The following is a 16602-nucleotide window of genomic DNA, read 5'->3' on the forward strand; positions in this document are numbered from 1 at the left end:
ACCTGCAAAAAAAAAAAAAAAAAAAAAAAAAGCAGATGTAGATCTGTGGCTCAAGTGATAGAGCACTAGTCTTCAACAAAAAATTCTCAAGATAGAGCCCAGGCTCTGAATTCAAGCCCCAATACTGGCATATACACCAAAAGACCTTTCTTAATAGTGATTCAAATAATAATTTGATGGTAAGTTTTAAGCATATGGTTATATACTCTAAGAAATAAATCAATAAAAATACTCTCTTTCCAGTAATCAAAGCTAACTTAGGAAGCTGAGATCTGAGGATGGCAATTCAAAGCCAGACAGGCTGAAAAGTTAATGAAATTCTTATCTCCAATTAACCACCCCAAATCTGGATGTGGAGCTTAGGCTCAAGTGGTAGAATGCTAGCCTTGTGCAAAAAAGTTCAGGAACAGTACCAGGTTCTGAATTCAAGTTCCAAGACTTGCATGCACACACACACGTTGCAACACTAAGAACTGAGATGTAAGAATTTCAGGTTGAAATGTAAGGTTCCTTGGATGAAGAACTCAAAAATTAGTTTCTTTGTTTAGCAGTCTAAAATAGTTTATATAATATTGGCATCATTTAAATGCTGAGGAAAAAATGAATGAGGCATACAATCTTAAATCAGTGTACCAAACCAAATTCTACACATACCAAAATTTTAATAAAGCCTCAAAAATGGTTTAAATCTTAATTTTAAATTAAAGGACTAATAATAAACATTACAGTAAAAAGTACTTTCTACAATTTGAAAGGAGATAAGTTTAGCATGATTCTAAATTTTAGAGATGTATTATGTTATAAATGAGAAAACTATAGTAGTTTTGCTGCTCCTTGAACAAAAGTGACTCTTATGTAAGCAAAGATCTTACAAATGTGTATGAAACTTGAATTTAAATTTGTATCAATGTTCTAGTATTAGTATACTTTATATATAACACTATGACTAACATAACGCTTGAAGAAAATTTAAGAGCTGAAATTACCTGGAGAACATGTAAAACCCATGATATGCACACATATGCATACATAATTGTGTGGATATTTTCATCTCATGAATCTAGTAGCTTCCAGCCTAATGAGGCTTTATTTCAGGGACAAACAATACGCTCACATGGATTTTTTTCTCTGCCAACCAAACTTTCAGGGAGTAGCAAACTTTTAAAGGTTTAGAACATGTCAGTGGGACAAAATCTTAAGGGATAATATACAGCACACATCTAAACTGATGCAGAACTAAAAAAAATCCCTTTATAATACAAAACGATAGTCAGGGTTCAGCTGGAGAAGTCTAGTGACCTGTTTTGAAATTAAAATGTTGCTTTTGTGCAATCACACACGTGCATACACAAGAGGAATTTTCCACTCAGTTTGCATATAGGAATACCAAAGCTGCATCAAGACACTCGAAATCAACACCCCCAAGGCAACTATATATGTAGGCTGAATTCAGGCTGCTACCCTGACTTTAAAAGAACCGATTTTGTAAGAAAAAATGTGATTATAGGAAATGCAACTTTATAATAAAATAGAACATCATAGTAATTTCCAAGGAATCAGGTCAGGTTCTTTCCTTCCAGTGTGAATTTCTGTGGTTAATATAAGATCAGAAGCCACTTAATTTTCAAAAGAGTATCAAATTAATGTTACAACAATATGAGACAAGTCATTTTTGTTATTGTGAGCTCTCAGTCATTTATCCCAATCTATACACATATCGTGCATAAAATAATATCACGGAATAATAAAACATGATGGCATAGCTTTATTTTACTCACCAGTAGTTTCCACAATGCCTTCTAGAATGACGACAATCTCGAATTGTTCAGTTTGCATGCTTCGCTGAGATAGGTCATAAAAGGGGCTTTTGGCATCGATCACGTGGCAAATTGTGAGGGGGGACACAAGAAAAAGTTGATCTGCCCCTGTACTAAAACCTACATCCAGTTCAAGTTGGTCAAGGGGAAGGAACTCACCCTCAGGTGTCTGCCGAGACTAGACAAGCACACAGAAAAAGAGAAGAAATCACCACATGAACTAAGATTTTCAAGGCAGCCCAACAGTAATTTACATCATTGCCAACATTCTGTACTATCAATCATCTGTAAAAAATCCGGACAAATCATTATGCAGCTATGTTCTAGCAAATGGGCTGAAATCCCACATAGCTCATACAGAACATACATGCATTATTTATAATATACAACTTGCTATAATTACTATTCCCTAACTCGTGAGCTTTGGAGAAATGCCTGCTCCAACAATGGCTGTTAGCGCCAACTGTGGAACTAAATGTACATGTGCCAATGTTTGACATAAATCACAGCATGATAACTCACCAGTTGTCAAGGGTTTTTTCCCCATGAAGCAAATAAGTGGGCAATTTCTTATGGGAATTATTAAAGGTAAAAAAGGCTGGATATTATTTAAGAAGAGATTTACAAATGTATTGAAAAGTACAATGGAATAATTTCTTTGCTAAGGACAAAAATGTATGCATGCTAAAAGTCACAAATGTATGTATATAAATTTGAATAAAAATGAAGATTTTTCTCATATTAAATTCTATTCTGAATGTATATAAGTGCTCACATAATGAAATTAACAATCAGATGCTCTCAGCTAATGATTTTTACATTTTGATAATGATCTGCATTATAATTTCTTCCATATAAATCTTAAAGGGCAGTGACAAATTATGATAAATTGAACTTTCTTTAGTGAAAGTGACATTTTAAAAATATTTGATGAAGTTTGAAAAAACTTCCATGAAAAATAATATTGTTTTGGAATAAATTACCCTAAAACTTGGGTGCAATAAAGTATGAATCTACTTGCTTTCTAAGGATCAAAATGAAAATTAAATATGACTTTAATATTGACAAACCATGAAAGTAAACTCGCTCATTTGTTTATATTCATGTTCATTGTTTCCGATATCTCTCATATATTACATGTATAAGTGAATAGTTAAGTTTGATTTGTAAATGTAAGTGATAAATTGTGATGGATAATTAGTAGCAACATACAAAAAATTAGTAGGGAGAGGACTATGCTGCTAGTCAAATGGAACTTGGAAGAACTCAGAGCATTTCTGAAGACTCTGGAAAAATTGATTTAATAAACTAAACAGAACTTATTATACTAATCTCTTCAGTGAAATGGCCATTTAAAGACACAATCTTATTCACAGAGCAAGAAATGCATTGTTTTGTATGCTAGGTAAACATATCTAAAAATATTGCAAAATTAGTTTAGTGACATGTCCTTTGTGCCAACAGAAGGGTTTCAATTTGTTAGGTTTGTAAGGACAATGCTTTATATAAAGAAGGTCAACAGTAGAATTAGTTAATCAGAGAAGCTAATTTTGTAGTTAGTGATATTCAGGAATATTATTTGTCTAGAATAAAATCAATAAAGACACTGAAGCTACTCTTCTTCTCTACTTTGTAGGTAATTTGGAAGAGAAAGAAGAGGAGGAAAAGAGAGGACAGGAGGTAGAAGATTCAACATTTAAAGGGGGAAAAAAAAAAAGCAAAGCTGGTTGGGGGAGAAATAAACACCACACAAACACATCAGCAGTAGCAACCAATGTTGGAGAAAGTAAGGCATTTCCAAGAGAGCATGAAAAATACATTTGACACTTTTTCAAGATACCTTTATTTCTCAACCTAATCAGTACCTAATCAGTATCTTCCCTCATGAAATGAATCAGTATCTTCCCTCCTACACAGTAGTATATCAAATATTGATGAACACATAAAATAAAAAAGTAACCATAAAATTTTATGTGTGTTTGTGTGATATTTTCTAATCTATTAAGAAATAGGTGCTATATAAATACAAGGTGGTGTTTTGATACTTGTAATGATTAAAATATGAGTCCTTTAACTTGCTGTTTTAAATTTTACCTTTCAAGCATTACATGGCAGTGTTGATCCTGATATTTCTTTTTTAAAAATGTCAATTTACTGTTTATTTTAAAGTAACTTTCCTCAAGGAATATGCCCATATGCACACAATTACTAAATTGTGTCCTTTATGTATTTGTTATTTAAACCTGTGCCTCATCATAAGGGAGCGTAGCTGAAGCTGTTAAATCATATATTCCTTAATCTTTTGACAACCTATGTAATGAAGTGCCATAGAAAACAGGTAGGCCACCAGGAAAATGCCAGCTTGTAGTAAAATATATTTTACTTTTAGTAGTTTCTTCAGATATAGGTCATTTAAACTTAACATACCTGATTCATATCTGTTCCATTCAGACTCAACTTCTTATCTTAAATGTATGTCCCACATATTCAAAATGGTACTAGGTGATTCCACCACTCTGTTCCCACTGCTGTGTACCCTATCCCAGACTTCCTATTATATGACATAATGGAAAAGTAGTGATCACATTATTTTTTTTCATATTTTCAGAAACATAATACTACCTACATATGCCTTCAAATTCTTTTCCAGTGGCTACTACATATTTAACATTTCTTTAGCTATTGACAATTTGTTATCCCCCAAGTCTTCTTTCTTTTTATTAAGCCATAAAATATTTTATCTATCAATATATTCATATCCCTGGTTCCTTGTTTTCCTCTTTATGTCAGTGATAGACTAAGAAGCCTATTAATAACTGGAATCAGATACAAGGCTCTATTGAAGGTCAAAAGTGAAGGGTGCATTATAAGAGTAGCAGGTGTTGGAGGGCTTGAAGTGTCTGAAGTTTGAGCTGCTGAACAGAGCCTAGTTATGGTAGCCAAGCTCAGCCAAATGTTACAAAACCCTACAGAAGCCCACTCAATACATTTTAAGAAGCATGCACATACTACTCTAGACTAATAATTCTATTCTAAGGTCTCCTAATTCATGGACTAGTTAGAGGATATTTCTTTAAACCATTAAATTACAAGAGTAGGGTAAAAGAAGTTGAGAAATTTTACTGAGAGAACATATATATATATATATATATATATATACACACACGTATATATACATACATATGCAGAGAAAGATAAAAAGATGAATTATATATATGCTGACATAAAAATCAAACTGATCTTTAAGTTTGAGCAGTAGATAGAGTGGTACCACTGAGATCCATTAGTTTCATAAGTCTTATTTATCTATCAATTACTATATTTCACTTAGAAATATCTGACCATAGGCAGAATTGTCTGTGGTACAAATACTGTAACCTGACTTTATTGTGTCATTATAAGAACTATCATACAAGAAGACTATCTTGAATAGAGTTTTATATGACTGTTACACTTCTTTTCTTCAGCACTACAAACTACCTAATTCCAAAGAGAATAAACACATCATCATTTCCCAGATAAGGGGAGTAAACAAGATGGGCTAAGTGGAAGTTCCATAACAAAAGCCATGATTGTGTACAATAAATTAATTAAAAAATTAAAATGAATCCAAGATATTAGTAAAATGAAAATAAGTATGTCCTAGATCAATAATTCAGATTGTTTTCAACTTCAAAATAATTGCTAAAAATTCAGATAGCTATCATAAAAAGAAAGTTTTGAAAAAATAGATAATAAAAGTTGATTCTTCCTAATTAAATAATGATTAAAACAATGGAATAAATTAAAAATTTAGAATTCTTAAAAATCCAGAACATATTTATAAATGTAAAATTGTTTATACACCCTTTGATTTCCAGTTGTATGGAATCATAGAAAGCACTAAAGATCATTCTGTTATAACATAGTTTTTTCTGTTTCGTGAATTACAAGAAGAATTAAAGAGGGGCTGGGGATATAGCCTAGTGGCAAGAGCGCTTGCCTTGTATACATGAAGCCCTGGGTTCGATTCCCCAGCACCACATATACAGAAAATGGCCAGAAGTGGCGCTGTGACTCAAGTGGCAGAGTGCTAGCCTTGAGCAAAAAGAAGCCAGGGACAATGCTCAGGCCCTGAGTCCAAGGCCCAGGACTGGCAAAAAAAAAAAGAAGAAGAAGAATTAAAGACATTGAAGTTTTAAAATGTGCTTACATTTACTGTCCAGAAATAATCATTTGAACATCATGGAATTTAGAAACTTTTGTACAATTTATGTATGAAATTTCTAAATTATTTGTCATGGTGAAATATGCTTTTTGATATATATTTTTTAATTCTATGCATTTCCTATTTTATGTAAATGGACCTATGTATCTCACTTAAGACATGTGCCATACTCTGTAGTCCTAGGTATTAATTTCAAAATAATAGTACGTATTCTACTTGAATTACCTTAGATTCCAAGGAGAACTACAAACTAATCAACTATCATTCTGATTACAAATAGCTACTCAGGAGGCTGAGATCTGAAGATGGAGGTTTGAAGTTAGTCTGGGCAGGAAATTTATGAGTCTCTTAGCTCCAATTAACTACTAAAAAAGCTACAAATGGAGTCAAGTGGAAGATCACTAGCCTTGAGCAAAAACTCAGGGACAGTGGCCAAACCCTGAGTTCAAACCTCAGAACCAACACATATACAATGAAAGGAATCACAAGTCACAAATGTCTGAAGGGACCACCATGGTTGGTTACTTTCAGGCAGCCAATATAGAACAGATAAAAGTCAGTTAATAATGTGTACACACATGTGTATAAGAGTGTGCATATGAAATACACATATAGAACTGTCATAACGAAAGATCCATCCTCCTTCTGGTAGATAGGGTGGCCACTTGTATACCCCAGAGCCAACATAGCATTAATAATAATCTGTATCTTCATCACATTTTTCCCACCTCAGATCTGAAACTGTGCCAGAATTTTTCTAGCTTAGATTGAAGCTGTGGGAATTTTGAATATAGCATTTACTCACTGTCCCCTGACTATCCAGATTTAACTGTGTCATAGTCCCAGGTTTAATCTACTCCTTACCATACCACCTCCAACAAGCCTCCACTGGAAAGGCTACTGCAGGCCCAGAACCTAAGGTGGAGAAAAAGAAAGTCCTACCATTTAGTGTAGAACTTTACTCTTTACTAGTGTAATCCACATGTATTTGTATATACTGAGTACATGCTGAAGTCAGAAAGAAAACTAAACAGAGACATAGGTCAGAGTCATTAATATCTAGAATCTAATATTAGAAGAGAAAAGGGCCAAAAAGAGTTTCCAGGATCAAAAGTAAAAGATCCACTGTAACCAAATGCAGATTAAACTTTAAGTTAGATGGCAAAGAATATAAGCCTAGAATATTATCTACTTTGGTTGCTAAAATGTACATTGATTTGGAATCCTTAAAATTTACATTCCATGAATATTCAGGTAGAAAAAATAGGACTAGGATCAACACTGAAACAAAGATTTTTTAATGCTAACCTAAGTCCTCCAAAAAATGTCCAATTTAGCCAGGTGCCCATGGCTCATGCCTGTAATCCTAGCTCCTCAGTAGGCTGAGATCTGAGGATCACGGTTCAAAGCCAGCTCAGGCAGGAAAGTCCACAAGACTCTTATCTCCAGTAAAAACTACTGAGAAAAAGCTAGAAGTGTAGCTGTGGCTCAAGGGATAGTGTATTAGCTTTGAGAACAGGGAAGTTCACGGACAGAACCCAGGCCCTAAATTCAAGCCTAGGAACAGAAAAAAAAAATCCATTTTAATGTAATCAATATACCTTGAACAGATACAAAGTAATTTAGAGCTGTGTATTCTCTAAGGATCTGTTACAGAATTTATAATAACTATGGTCAGGATTTGTTAGGTTCCTGCACATTCCCCCCCCCCCCCACATACACACACCAAACACTCCCCAACCCATCAAATGCTTTTTGTCTGCCTCCTTTATCATTGTTCTTTCATACTGCTATTTATTTGTGAGTATCTAAGACTCCTGTATCTTTTACACTTTTTCTCTGATTTCGGGCCACTCTGTACTTTTGAGGAACCACATAAAATTTAAAGATTAAAGAAAAAATATTACTACTATGTATGTTAGAAAGAACCCAAGATCTTCTGGATAGATAGTCTGTGAATTTAATTTGTTAAAATGAGGACAAATAATGTTCTTAATATATCAAAAGAAGTTCATGTCAATCAAAATTATTTGGTTAAGAAAAGTCAGCCATACAGGGCTGGGGATATAGCCTAGTGGCAAGAGTGCCTGCCTCGGATACATGAGGCCCTAGGTTCGATTCCCCAGCACCACATATACAGAAAACGGCCAGAAGCGGCGCTGTGGCTCAAGTGGCAGAGTGCTAGCCTTGAGCGGGAAGAAGCCAGGGACAGTGCTCAGGCCCTGAGTCCAAGGCCCAGGACTGGCCAAAAAAAAAAAAAAAAAAAGAAAAAGGAAAAGTCAGCCATACAAAATAAAATTGTATAAAGTTAAGAAATTCACCTTAAAGTACAAAATAATATATGGAATGAGGGCAGGGAATGTGACAGTGGTAGAGTGCTTGCCTAGCATGCATGAAGCCCTGGATTTGATTCCTCAGCACCACATACACAGAAAAAGCCAGAAGTGGCGCTGTGGCCCAAGTGGTAGAGTGCTATCATTCAGCAAAAAGAAAGGGATTGTGCTCAGGCCCTGAGTCCAAGCCCCAAGACAGCCAAAAAAACAAAACAACAACAAAATATGGAATGAAGAAAAAGCAATAAATACATGAAAAGTATTTAAGAATCTTGAGATCCAGGAATTACTGTGCTTAAAAGATTTATAAACTTTTAATACAGGCCAAGGGATATGAGTGAGAGTGCTTTCCTAGCAAGTTTTATGGGCCTGTGCTTGATCCCTTGCGATGCAAAACAGATTTAATTTATAAATGAAATGTACTCACTGCCTTACATATTAATCTGTAACCCCTGTGTGCTACACTTTGACAATAAAGAAAAAAGTTAAAAAGAAAAAAAAAAGCTTTTCCTGGCCTAGGAATGAAGCTGAATAGCACAATTTTTCATCATTCCTGAGGCCCCGAGACCCTAGGTTTACTCTAGAATTAGGGAGAGAGAGGGTGAGGAAGAAGCTGGACTCTATAAGGAGGAGAAATAGCCTAGTAGTTTGAAGACAGAGCTTTTCTTTTTTTTTTCTTTTTTTTTTTCTATTGCACCTGCATTTGATATCACTGGCATGGGGAAGCCACACAATCTGATTCTGAACATCCATATGAATGAAAAACAGAGCAGGTGAGTACCAAAACAATATATGTAATGTTAGACTAGAATGGGAATGCTGGAATACACTCTATAGCTTTTCATAAGTCAGTAAATGAAAATTAAAAATTGCATAGCCAGCCTTTCCAGAAAGAAAAATGGTGACTATTGGCAATGAAGAAAAAACATGAAGAAATAAAAATATCCTTCCATGAGAAAAAAAAAAAAAATCACCTTTATCCCTTTCAAAATGTTATTCTAACAATAGTCAACTTCATGTTTACTTTTAAAAGATATGTATTAATATGAGCACCTATATTCATATATAGGACAGCTTTTAAATAATACATTTGCAAACTCTTGAATTACTTAACTATTCCCCCAAAAAGTTGGAAATCTTGAGCAGCCTACAACTAGTGTTAGGTTAATAGGAAAGACAAAATAATGATTTCCGAATTTTGATTTCCAACATACATCCCAACATTTCAACTATACATATTTCAACTTCCAAATTCAGGCATTTTCATTCAAAATGTGTATGGCTAATACATTAAAATAACATAACCATGACAGCAATTTATATTTATTCTCTGGGTATGAAAAAACAAAATAAAACAGTGATTCAAGTTGCGTATGATGATAAACTGAAATATTAATACTCCTCTTAATAAATTACTATAATTTACTTGTAACTAAATTATAATTTTTAAATAATTTTCAAATACACTCTTTTACTTTGAATTAAATTTTTTTTTAGTAGAAAACTTAACTGACATTGCCAGGAATACTGTAATAATATCTATATGTGATTGCTAAAAGAAATTTCGGTATTTTATAGTTGAGAGATCAAAAATAGTTTATATGAAGAAATTTTCTTCATATAAGCAAAAAGCAAAATTTTAAAAATGTAAAACTTCCATCAAAAGTTATAGAATTCAAAAGAGTGATTCATGGAAATCTCAGAATAGCCAATGTTAGAACATCAATGCATAACCTTAGAGTCTTCTCAAGAACCAAAATTGCTTTCAAATAATTATATAAAAGTCCTTATTTTTACTCACTAAAGAAGCTTCTAATCTAAAAGTAAGAATACAGCAGTAGAAAAATGTTATTGACAGGTTATAGAAAAAATATGAACAGTAATTATTATCAGTACTATCATGTGTAATAATACATTACATAGGAGGAATATATAGAGGTAATGGAATTATAAAAACTTTGATCTTCGGCATGGCTTATCTTCATTAACAAAGTTAACTGTATTAGGTCACTTCAGTTCAGCCCATAATGGAAAATAAGAACAACTTGTTAAAGAAAAATTTCCCCTCTACATTTTCTGCTTGTTATCAGTTCCCCATTAAAAATTGATTCATGTTAAATGAATTCTTAGGAATTTCCAACTATGAGAGTCCATTTTAATTCCTATGCTTACAGAGAAAAAATTCAGACAAAGTACATTAACAATGCTTGAAGTAAATTGCTTGAAGAATGCTTATGATTGGCCCTTTTCTTCCACAAAAGTTAGTGAAAAATTGTGCTATAATTATGTTTAAATGTAAATTTAATACTATGTATTAATCATTTTTAATTCTAATACTGGCATTTTCCTAATAAAGTATTAGTAAAAAGTATTATAGTAGTATCATTTTATTATCACTATTAAATGTTGCTTTTATCACCTTGTATTAATATAGCACCCGTGCTTCAAATTTTTCAATATTATAAGCATTTTTAATTAAGATAGTATATGTGGTACATGGTATCATGTATGGTTTGAGTGCTTTTGATACATTGTACTATTGTATGCCCATATATGTGTATATGTGTACATGTGTGTGAGTGACAAGAGAGAGAGAAGGGAAAGGAGAGAGTAATACATGCTATATATTAATCTATGAGAGAGCAAATATACCATATATTCTATTATTTATATTCTAATATATAATATATATGTACTAATTCCCTGGATTTGTCCAAATAAAATTTGATGACATCTAAAATATACTGAATGGGAATTATCTCAGTTTTAATAACTTCATTATTTGAAAATCTTAGAAGTATGATTTTCAGTTTCCACTGGACCAATCAATATAGCAAACTATTGTTGAACGATATTCTCTAACTGGTTATGAACATTGATTCTTTGACAGAAACTTAGGGACTATACTAAAAGTCCAGGTGTTCCTATGTGCAGACTAGGCTTAACTTAAAGAAAGATGTTGTATTTGGTGCATATATAGAAATATACTTAAAAAACAATTACCACTAAATAAACATGTTTACAGCACAACTGTTTTGCTTGATCTGGCAACCTCCTTACTTCAGACATTATTCAATGAGCAATACTCTATGTTAAATTCTAACCACTGAATGTAGTTTATTATAAGTAACTTCAAAATAATGTAATATACACAGATTACATACTCATAGGATTTTAATGAAAGTATATGCTAGAATGAGTTTGGTAAATACACTTTCATATACAAAGTCTCATGATTCCTAATATAGCGGAGTAAAATATGCTTATGATAGGAAGAGACAGGACTGGTGAGTGGCTTTAATATGGTACTGAGTAATTTGGTCAAAACCAATTAGAATAAGAAATTATAAGAACGAAAACACTAAAATCTCATAAGGGCAAAACATTTTAAAGGGCATTAGGTCACACTTAGCTAAGTTGTGGCTGTAGAAAACAATATATCCTGGTACAGTGAAAATTAATTCCAATGGCCCAAATCACAATTTAGTAACCAGATTTTCATTTTTTCAACATTTAGAGTCAGAATCTGGCTGTGGCTTATTTATGCAATTGTAGATAAATCTTTTTTTCCATTTATGAACTACTCGTTTGAAGTCCTCCATTTCTATTTATGAACATTTGAAAACAACTAAAGCAAATTCCTCCAAAAAGAACAAGAAGGTGAGGGGGAGAGGAGAGGAAGGGAGGGAGAGGAGGTGAGGAGAAACAAGGGGGGAGGAAGGGGGAGGGGGAGAAGGAGGAATTGTAAATGGCTTCTAGCGAGAAAACTAGGCTTTAATCCTATCTCCCCAGGAGCCAATTGGATGAGTGAGGGAGGAGGACTTGAGTTGTGTGTGTGCTGGCACCCTGTAATGACTGGGAAAAGCTGGCCTTAATAACGACTCTATATACAATTTGTTCTAGCATTTACACTACTGATGGTAGGAAACAATCTTCTTTAATGGATGCTGAAATTCTTCGAGTGAAATCTATAATTGACAAAGGCTTCATAGAAACAGGTAATTAAGAATAAAATTATCAAGTGGCTCTACAGGAAAATCACTCAAGCTTTCACAGAATACTTCTCTGGGAAAATATTTAGTAAAAATAAAAACTTCAAAGGACCAGGTGTGGTTTCTTCCACTTTATTAACTGTGCCCTAGACCTGAGCTTTGTTTAAAAAGATGACCATGGGTGGACTTAAGCTTACAGGGTCAAGAACGATCTACCTGTTAACATAATTAGGGTGGGAATGGGGGGAAGGGAAAGGAAAAACTACACAAAGGCAAACTCCAAAGTAAAAGTTGAGGCAAGTTCTGCAGCTCTTTCTCAAAAACGAGAGTTGTTCCGTCTATGTATGTATGTATGTATGTATGTATGTATGTATGTATGTATGTATGTATGTATGTATGTATGTATGTATTATTTAGTATCTGAAGTTTAATGGAGTAATGGGCTGATAATAATTCAGAAGCACTGAAAAACAAAGCAGCCTGGTGACCAGGAGGGAGGGAACGATGCCCCTCCAGCTTCCATGACTCTGCTTCAATGTGACTAGTCCTGAATGTGATCCAAATACATCTGAAATGATGCCTATCATGAAGAGCTTAACAGTGGGTGGGAAAAGTACAGAACTGCAACCGTGCTCTTTCCCCACTGCCCCAGCCTCCTTCCTTGCCCGGCCAGCCCATGCTGTCCCTAAGTTTACCTGCGGTGGTGGGGCGGGAGTGGGTGCGGGCTAGCTAGGTGGCTCTCAGGTGAGGTACTGTCTGGGTTTCCCACAGAGGGGAGCGGAAGGGGAGCACTTACTTTGAGCAGTTTACAGCGGATCTGCGCCGAGACCATGTGGCTGTTTCGCAGGTTGCCCACTCGGAACATGAGCGTGAGTTTCCCGTCCCTCATGGAGATCACTGCGTGCTCGCTGAACATGAGGGTCTCCGCGCGCTTCTTGGGCTGGGACATCTTGATGAACATGCAGCCAATGAGGAAGGCGTCCACGATGGAGCCCAGTATGGACTGAAAGAGGAAGAGGATGATGCCCTCGGGGCACTTGTCGGTGATATACCGGTAGCCATAGCCGATGGTGGCCTCCGTCTCGATGAAGAAGAGGAAGGCAGAGGGGAAGTTGTAGACATTGGCCACGCAGGGCGTGTAGTTGCCGACGTGGGCTTTGTTCAGGTCGCCTCGGGTATAAGCGATCACCCACCACATGGACGCCATGAAGAGCCAGGCCACCGTGTAGGTGAGGATGAAGATGAAGAGGTTCCAGCGCCACTTGAGGTCCACCAGCGTGGTGAAGAGGTCCGAGAGATAACGGCTGGTCTCGCTGCCCAGGTTTCCGTGCTGGACATTGCACCGACCGTTCTTGTCCACGAACCGCTGCCGCTTCTTCTTGGGTACCAGCTGCTGCTGCTGGCCCTGACCCGGGCCCTGGGGCTGCAAGCCAGAGCTGCTGGACGAGGTGGTCACTACCTGGTAATCGTCCCCAAATTTCCTTCGGAGTGCAGACATAATACGGAGGGGCGAGCCAGATTCAACCGCGAAGCGAAGGCGCTGGAGGCAAGCGCTGCAAACCAGCACCAAAAAGGAGGTGGGAGCGGGGGAGGGAGGGAGGGAAGAAAGGAAGGAGGGTGGGGGCAAAAGCAACCTCCCGAGGTTGGGGGGCGCACTGAGCGGGGAGCGGCGGTCTCTGCCCGCGGCCGGTGCCTCTCCTCCCCTGGGACGGAGATGTGCTTTCCAAATTTAGTATTAAAACCAAAATGAAAAAGTGTGCCCGGGCACTCAAGGCAGGGGGGACTCGAGGACCGGAAACCCCAGGAGAATTTTGCTTTCCAGCTTCGTGTGGCCCCCCTTTTCTTTCCCCACCTCTGGCATCCCAGAGCCACTGCTAACCTTACCCTTCACCGCATGGAAACTGACTGTAGACCAGGAACGGTTGACAAGCGATTCCCACCTCACCTGCCAACTCGCCAGGCTGACAAAACTGCGCTACCTGCTTGAACCAGACCCTCCCCCCTCCCCTCCGCTCCCCGATCTCCCGCCCCCGGGAGGTCTCCTGCCCACCTCCCCCTTGGCTCTCCCGCCTCCTATCTTTTAGCCAAAATCCCGCCCAAAGGCATGACTGCAGGGCAGTGGTACACCGCCCCCTCCCCACGCCCTCTGGACTCAGAATCCCCTGGTGGGCGCAGGTGTCACTAAATCCTTTTAGCGGACCTTCAAGGGCCCTCTAAAAACACCCCCGCGCGAAGGCTAGTGTGCGGAGCCGGGCACTCGCCCAGCGGGAGAGCGCGGGAGGCAGCGCCGCAACCGGCCGCTACAGCCTGGCCCCCGCACCCTGCGCTCAGGGCCGTTTCCTACTTTTCCTAGTGGACCTCGATGGGAGCTGGTGCAGGTTCCTCGGGCTCCGCACGTCCTCGACAGCACCGCACTGCCCTCGCCAAACCAATCTTGCCGCGCTGGGCGCCGAACTAACCGGGACACGGGAATCTGGCACGGCGTCCTCTTTGCCAGGAGATCGTGTGGTGTTGATGTTGATGGACAAGGTTCCAGCCCTGGGATTCAGATCAGACTTTCAGGTTAAACGCGAGCGCCTCTCCAGCTCTTCCTATGCCTAGCGGTAGAAACCTTTCCTTCCTAGGTCCGCTAACTCCCGGTCTGCGCCCCGGTGGTCCCGGGTGGAGGACGCCAGGCTCTAGCAGTGGCGGCGGGAATGAGGTGTGTGTGCTGGAGCGTGAGATCAGCTGCAGAGCTGCGCTAGCCCCGCCTGTCTCTGCCTTCCCCCACTGCTCCACCAGCCCCAATTGCACCTCGGCGCCTCAGTTGAGCCTGCAGTGTCTGGCAGCTCAGGAAAAGCTAGCCCCTCCAATGAGAAGCCGCTCTAAATCTGCTCCAAACGTCAGCCAACTCTTCTTCTTCGCGTCTCCCCCCTCCCCACCACCACCGCCTTGCATCAGTCAGAAAGCCCCCAACAAGCAGCAAATGCTGCTTTCTGAAAGAAGTACAATATGTCTCTATAACTAGGGCTCTCATTTCCACAGATTCCCGGATTGGGGGACGCATCATAAACAGTGATCCCAACTGGCTAGGAAATGGGCATATTCATAACTCAAAGTTACAAAAGCCAAGCACCCTTTGAGTATCAAGAAAAGACCAAGGGGGGTAGATAGGAAAGCTGCCAATGCTTTCTGAAAATGGCTCTATTAGAAAGACTCAGCATATCTAGAGTTTAATATGCGGCTGTAAATGAGGGAAGAAAGCTAGATTTTAATGGCCCCAGCCAGGCAGTTAACTTAATGGAGGGACAAAGTGCAGAACGAGCTAATATATTGTCTGTTAGTAATGCCAGCTTATTTATCACATCTCAAATTTGGTTTTAAATATCATGGGATCTTAGCAAATATTTCATTCAGTTCAGACACAGAAAGTTGACTGTATTGGAAAGACGACGGGTCATATTGTTAGAAAAATCAAAGAGATATTGCCAGAATCCTATGCAAGGGAAAATTTACCCAATCATTTCACCAATTCTCTGCCAGTTGGCACTTCCTTCTACCTCTCTACCTTTAAACCTCAGTGGAGGCAAGTACATGTCAGCTTGTGACCCATTAGCAGAGGTCTGTTACACTGTCCTTTTATTAAAACATCGAGTTCCAGTTACAGATGCTTTTCTTGCGAGCTCTCTGATAACAGGTCAGTAATTCCCTGTTATCCTTCAAGATTACATAAGACAGAAAGTGACACCACTGTGAGAAGTGAAAGCTTCTCTGATCCTGGAATCATAAGACCTGATTTGAATCCTGACAGAGTCTTTTACAAACTGTGTGACCTTGAGCGAGTAGCTGAACACCTTTGAGCTTCGGTTTAGACTTTGTTTTGGCCAGTGGCATGGGCCTGTAGTTCTAGCTATTCTGGAGGCTGGAATCTGGGAATCTTGGGGATCTTGGTTTGAAGCTAGAGGAGCAGCAAAGTCCAAGAGATTTTTTTCTCTAATTAACCACCAAAAAGGTAGAAGTGGAGCCTGTGGCTCAAGTGGTAGAACACTAGCTTTTAGTAAAGAAGCCCAGGGACAGAACCCAGGCCCTGAGCGTGCGCACACGAGTGGTAGCTTAATTTACTATTTTCCCAATGTTGATACGAAGAAAAAAAATTGAAGGTGGTTTTATTATCTCTGTTCTGAAGAATGCTATAACTAGGCTGTAACATTTCAACAAAACCAAGAAGAGATTTTGAATGAGTTTCTGAAGTTGGCACCACGCTGTGACCTAAC

At 38.0% G+C, this 16602-nt stretch overlaps 1 protein-coding gene across 1 annotated transcript in view; it reads right to left on the reverse strand.

Moving 5' to 3' along the window:
* The window catches only part of Kcnj3 (potassium inwardly rectifying channel subfamily J member 3), a 146066-nt gene extending 132079 nt beyond the window's left edge, over positions 1–13987 (reverse strand). Inside the window, exons 1-2 of the mRNA XM_048345452.1 lie at positions 13146–13987; positions 1779–1995 (exon numbers count right to left, since the gene is read on the reverse strand). Of these exons, the coding sequence (XP_048201409.1) occupies positions 1779–1995; positions 13146–13847 (919 nt within the window). The 5' untranslated portion in view covers positions 13848–13987. The remainder of the gene's footprint in view (positions 1–1778; positions 1996–13145) is intronic.
* Between the last annotated feature and the right edge of the window lie 2615 nt (positions 13988–16602).

Source organism: Perognathus longimembris, chromosome 4, assembly GCF_023159225.1.
Source record: "Perognathus longimembris pacificus isolate PPM17 chromosome 4, ASM2315922v1, whole genome shotgun sequence".
In the NCBI taxonomy this organism is placed as follows: domain Eukaryota; kingdom Metazoa; phylum Chordata; class Mammalia; order Rodentia; family Heteromyidae; genus Perognathus; species Perognathus longimembris.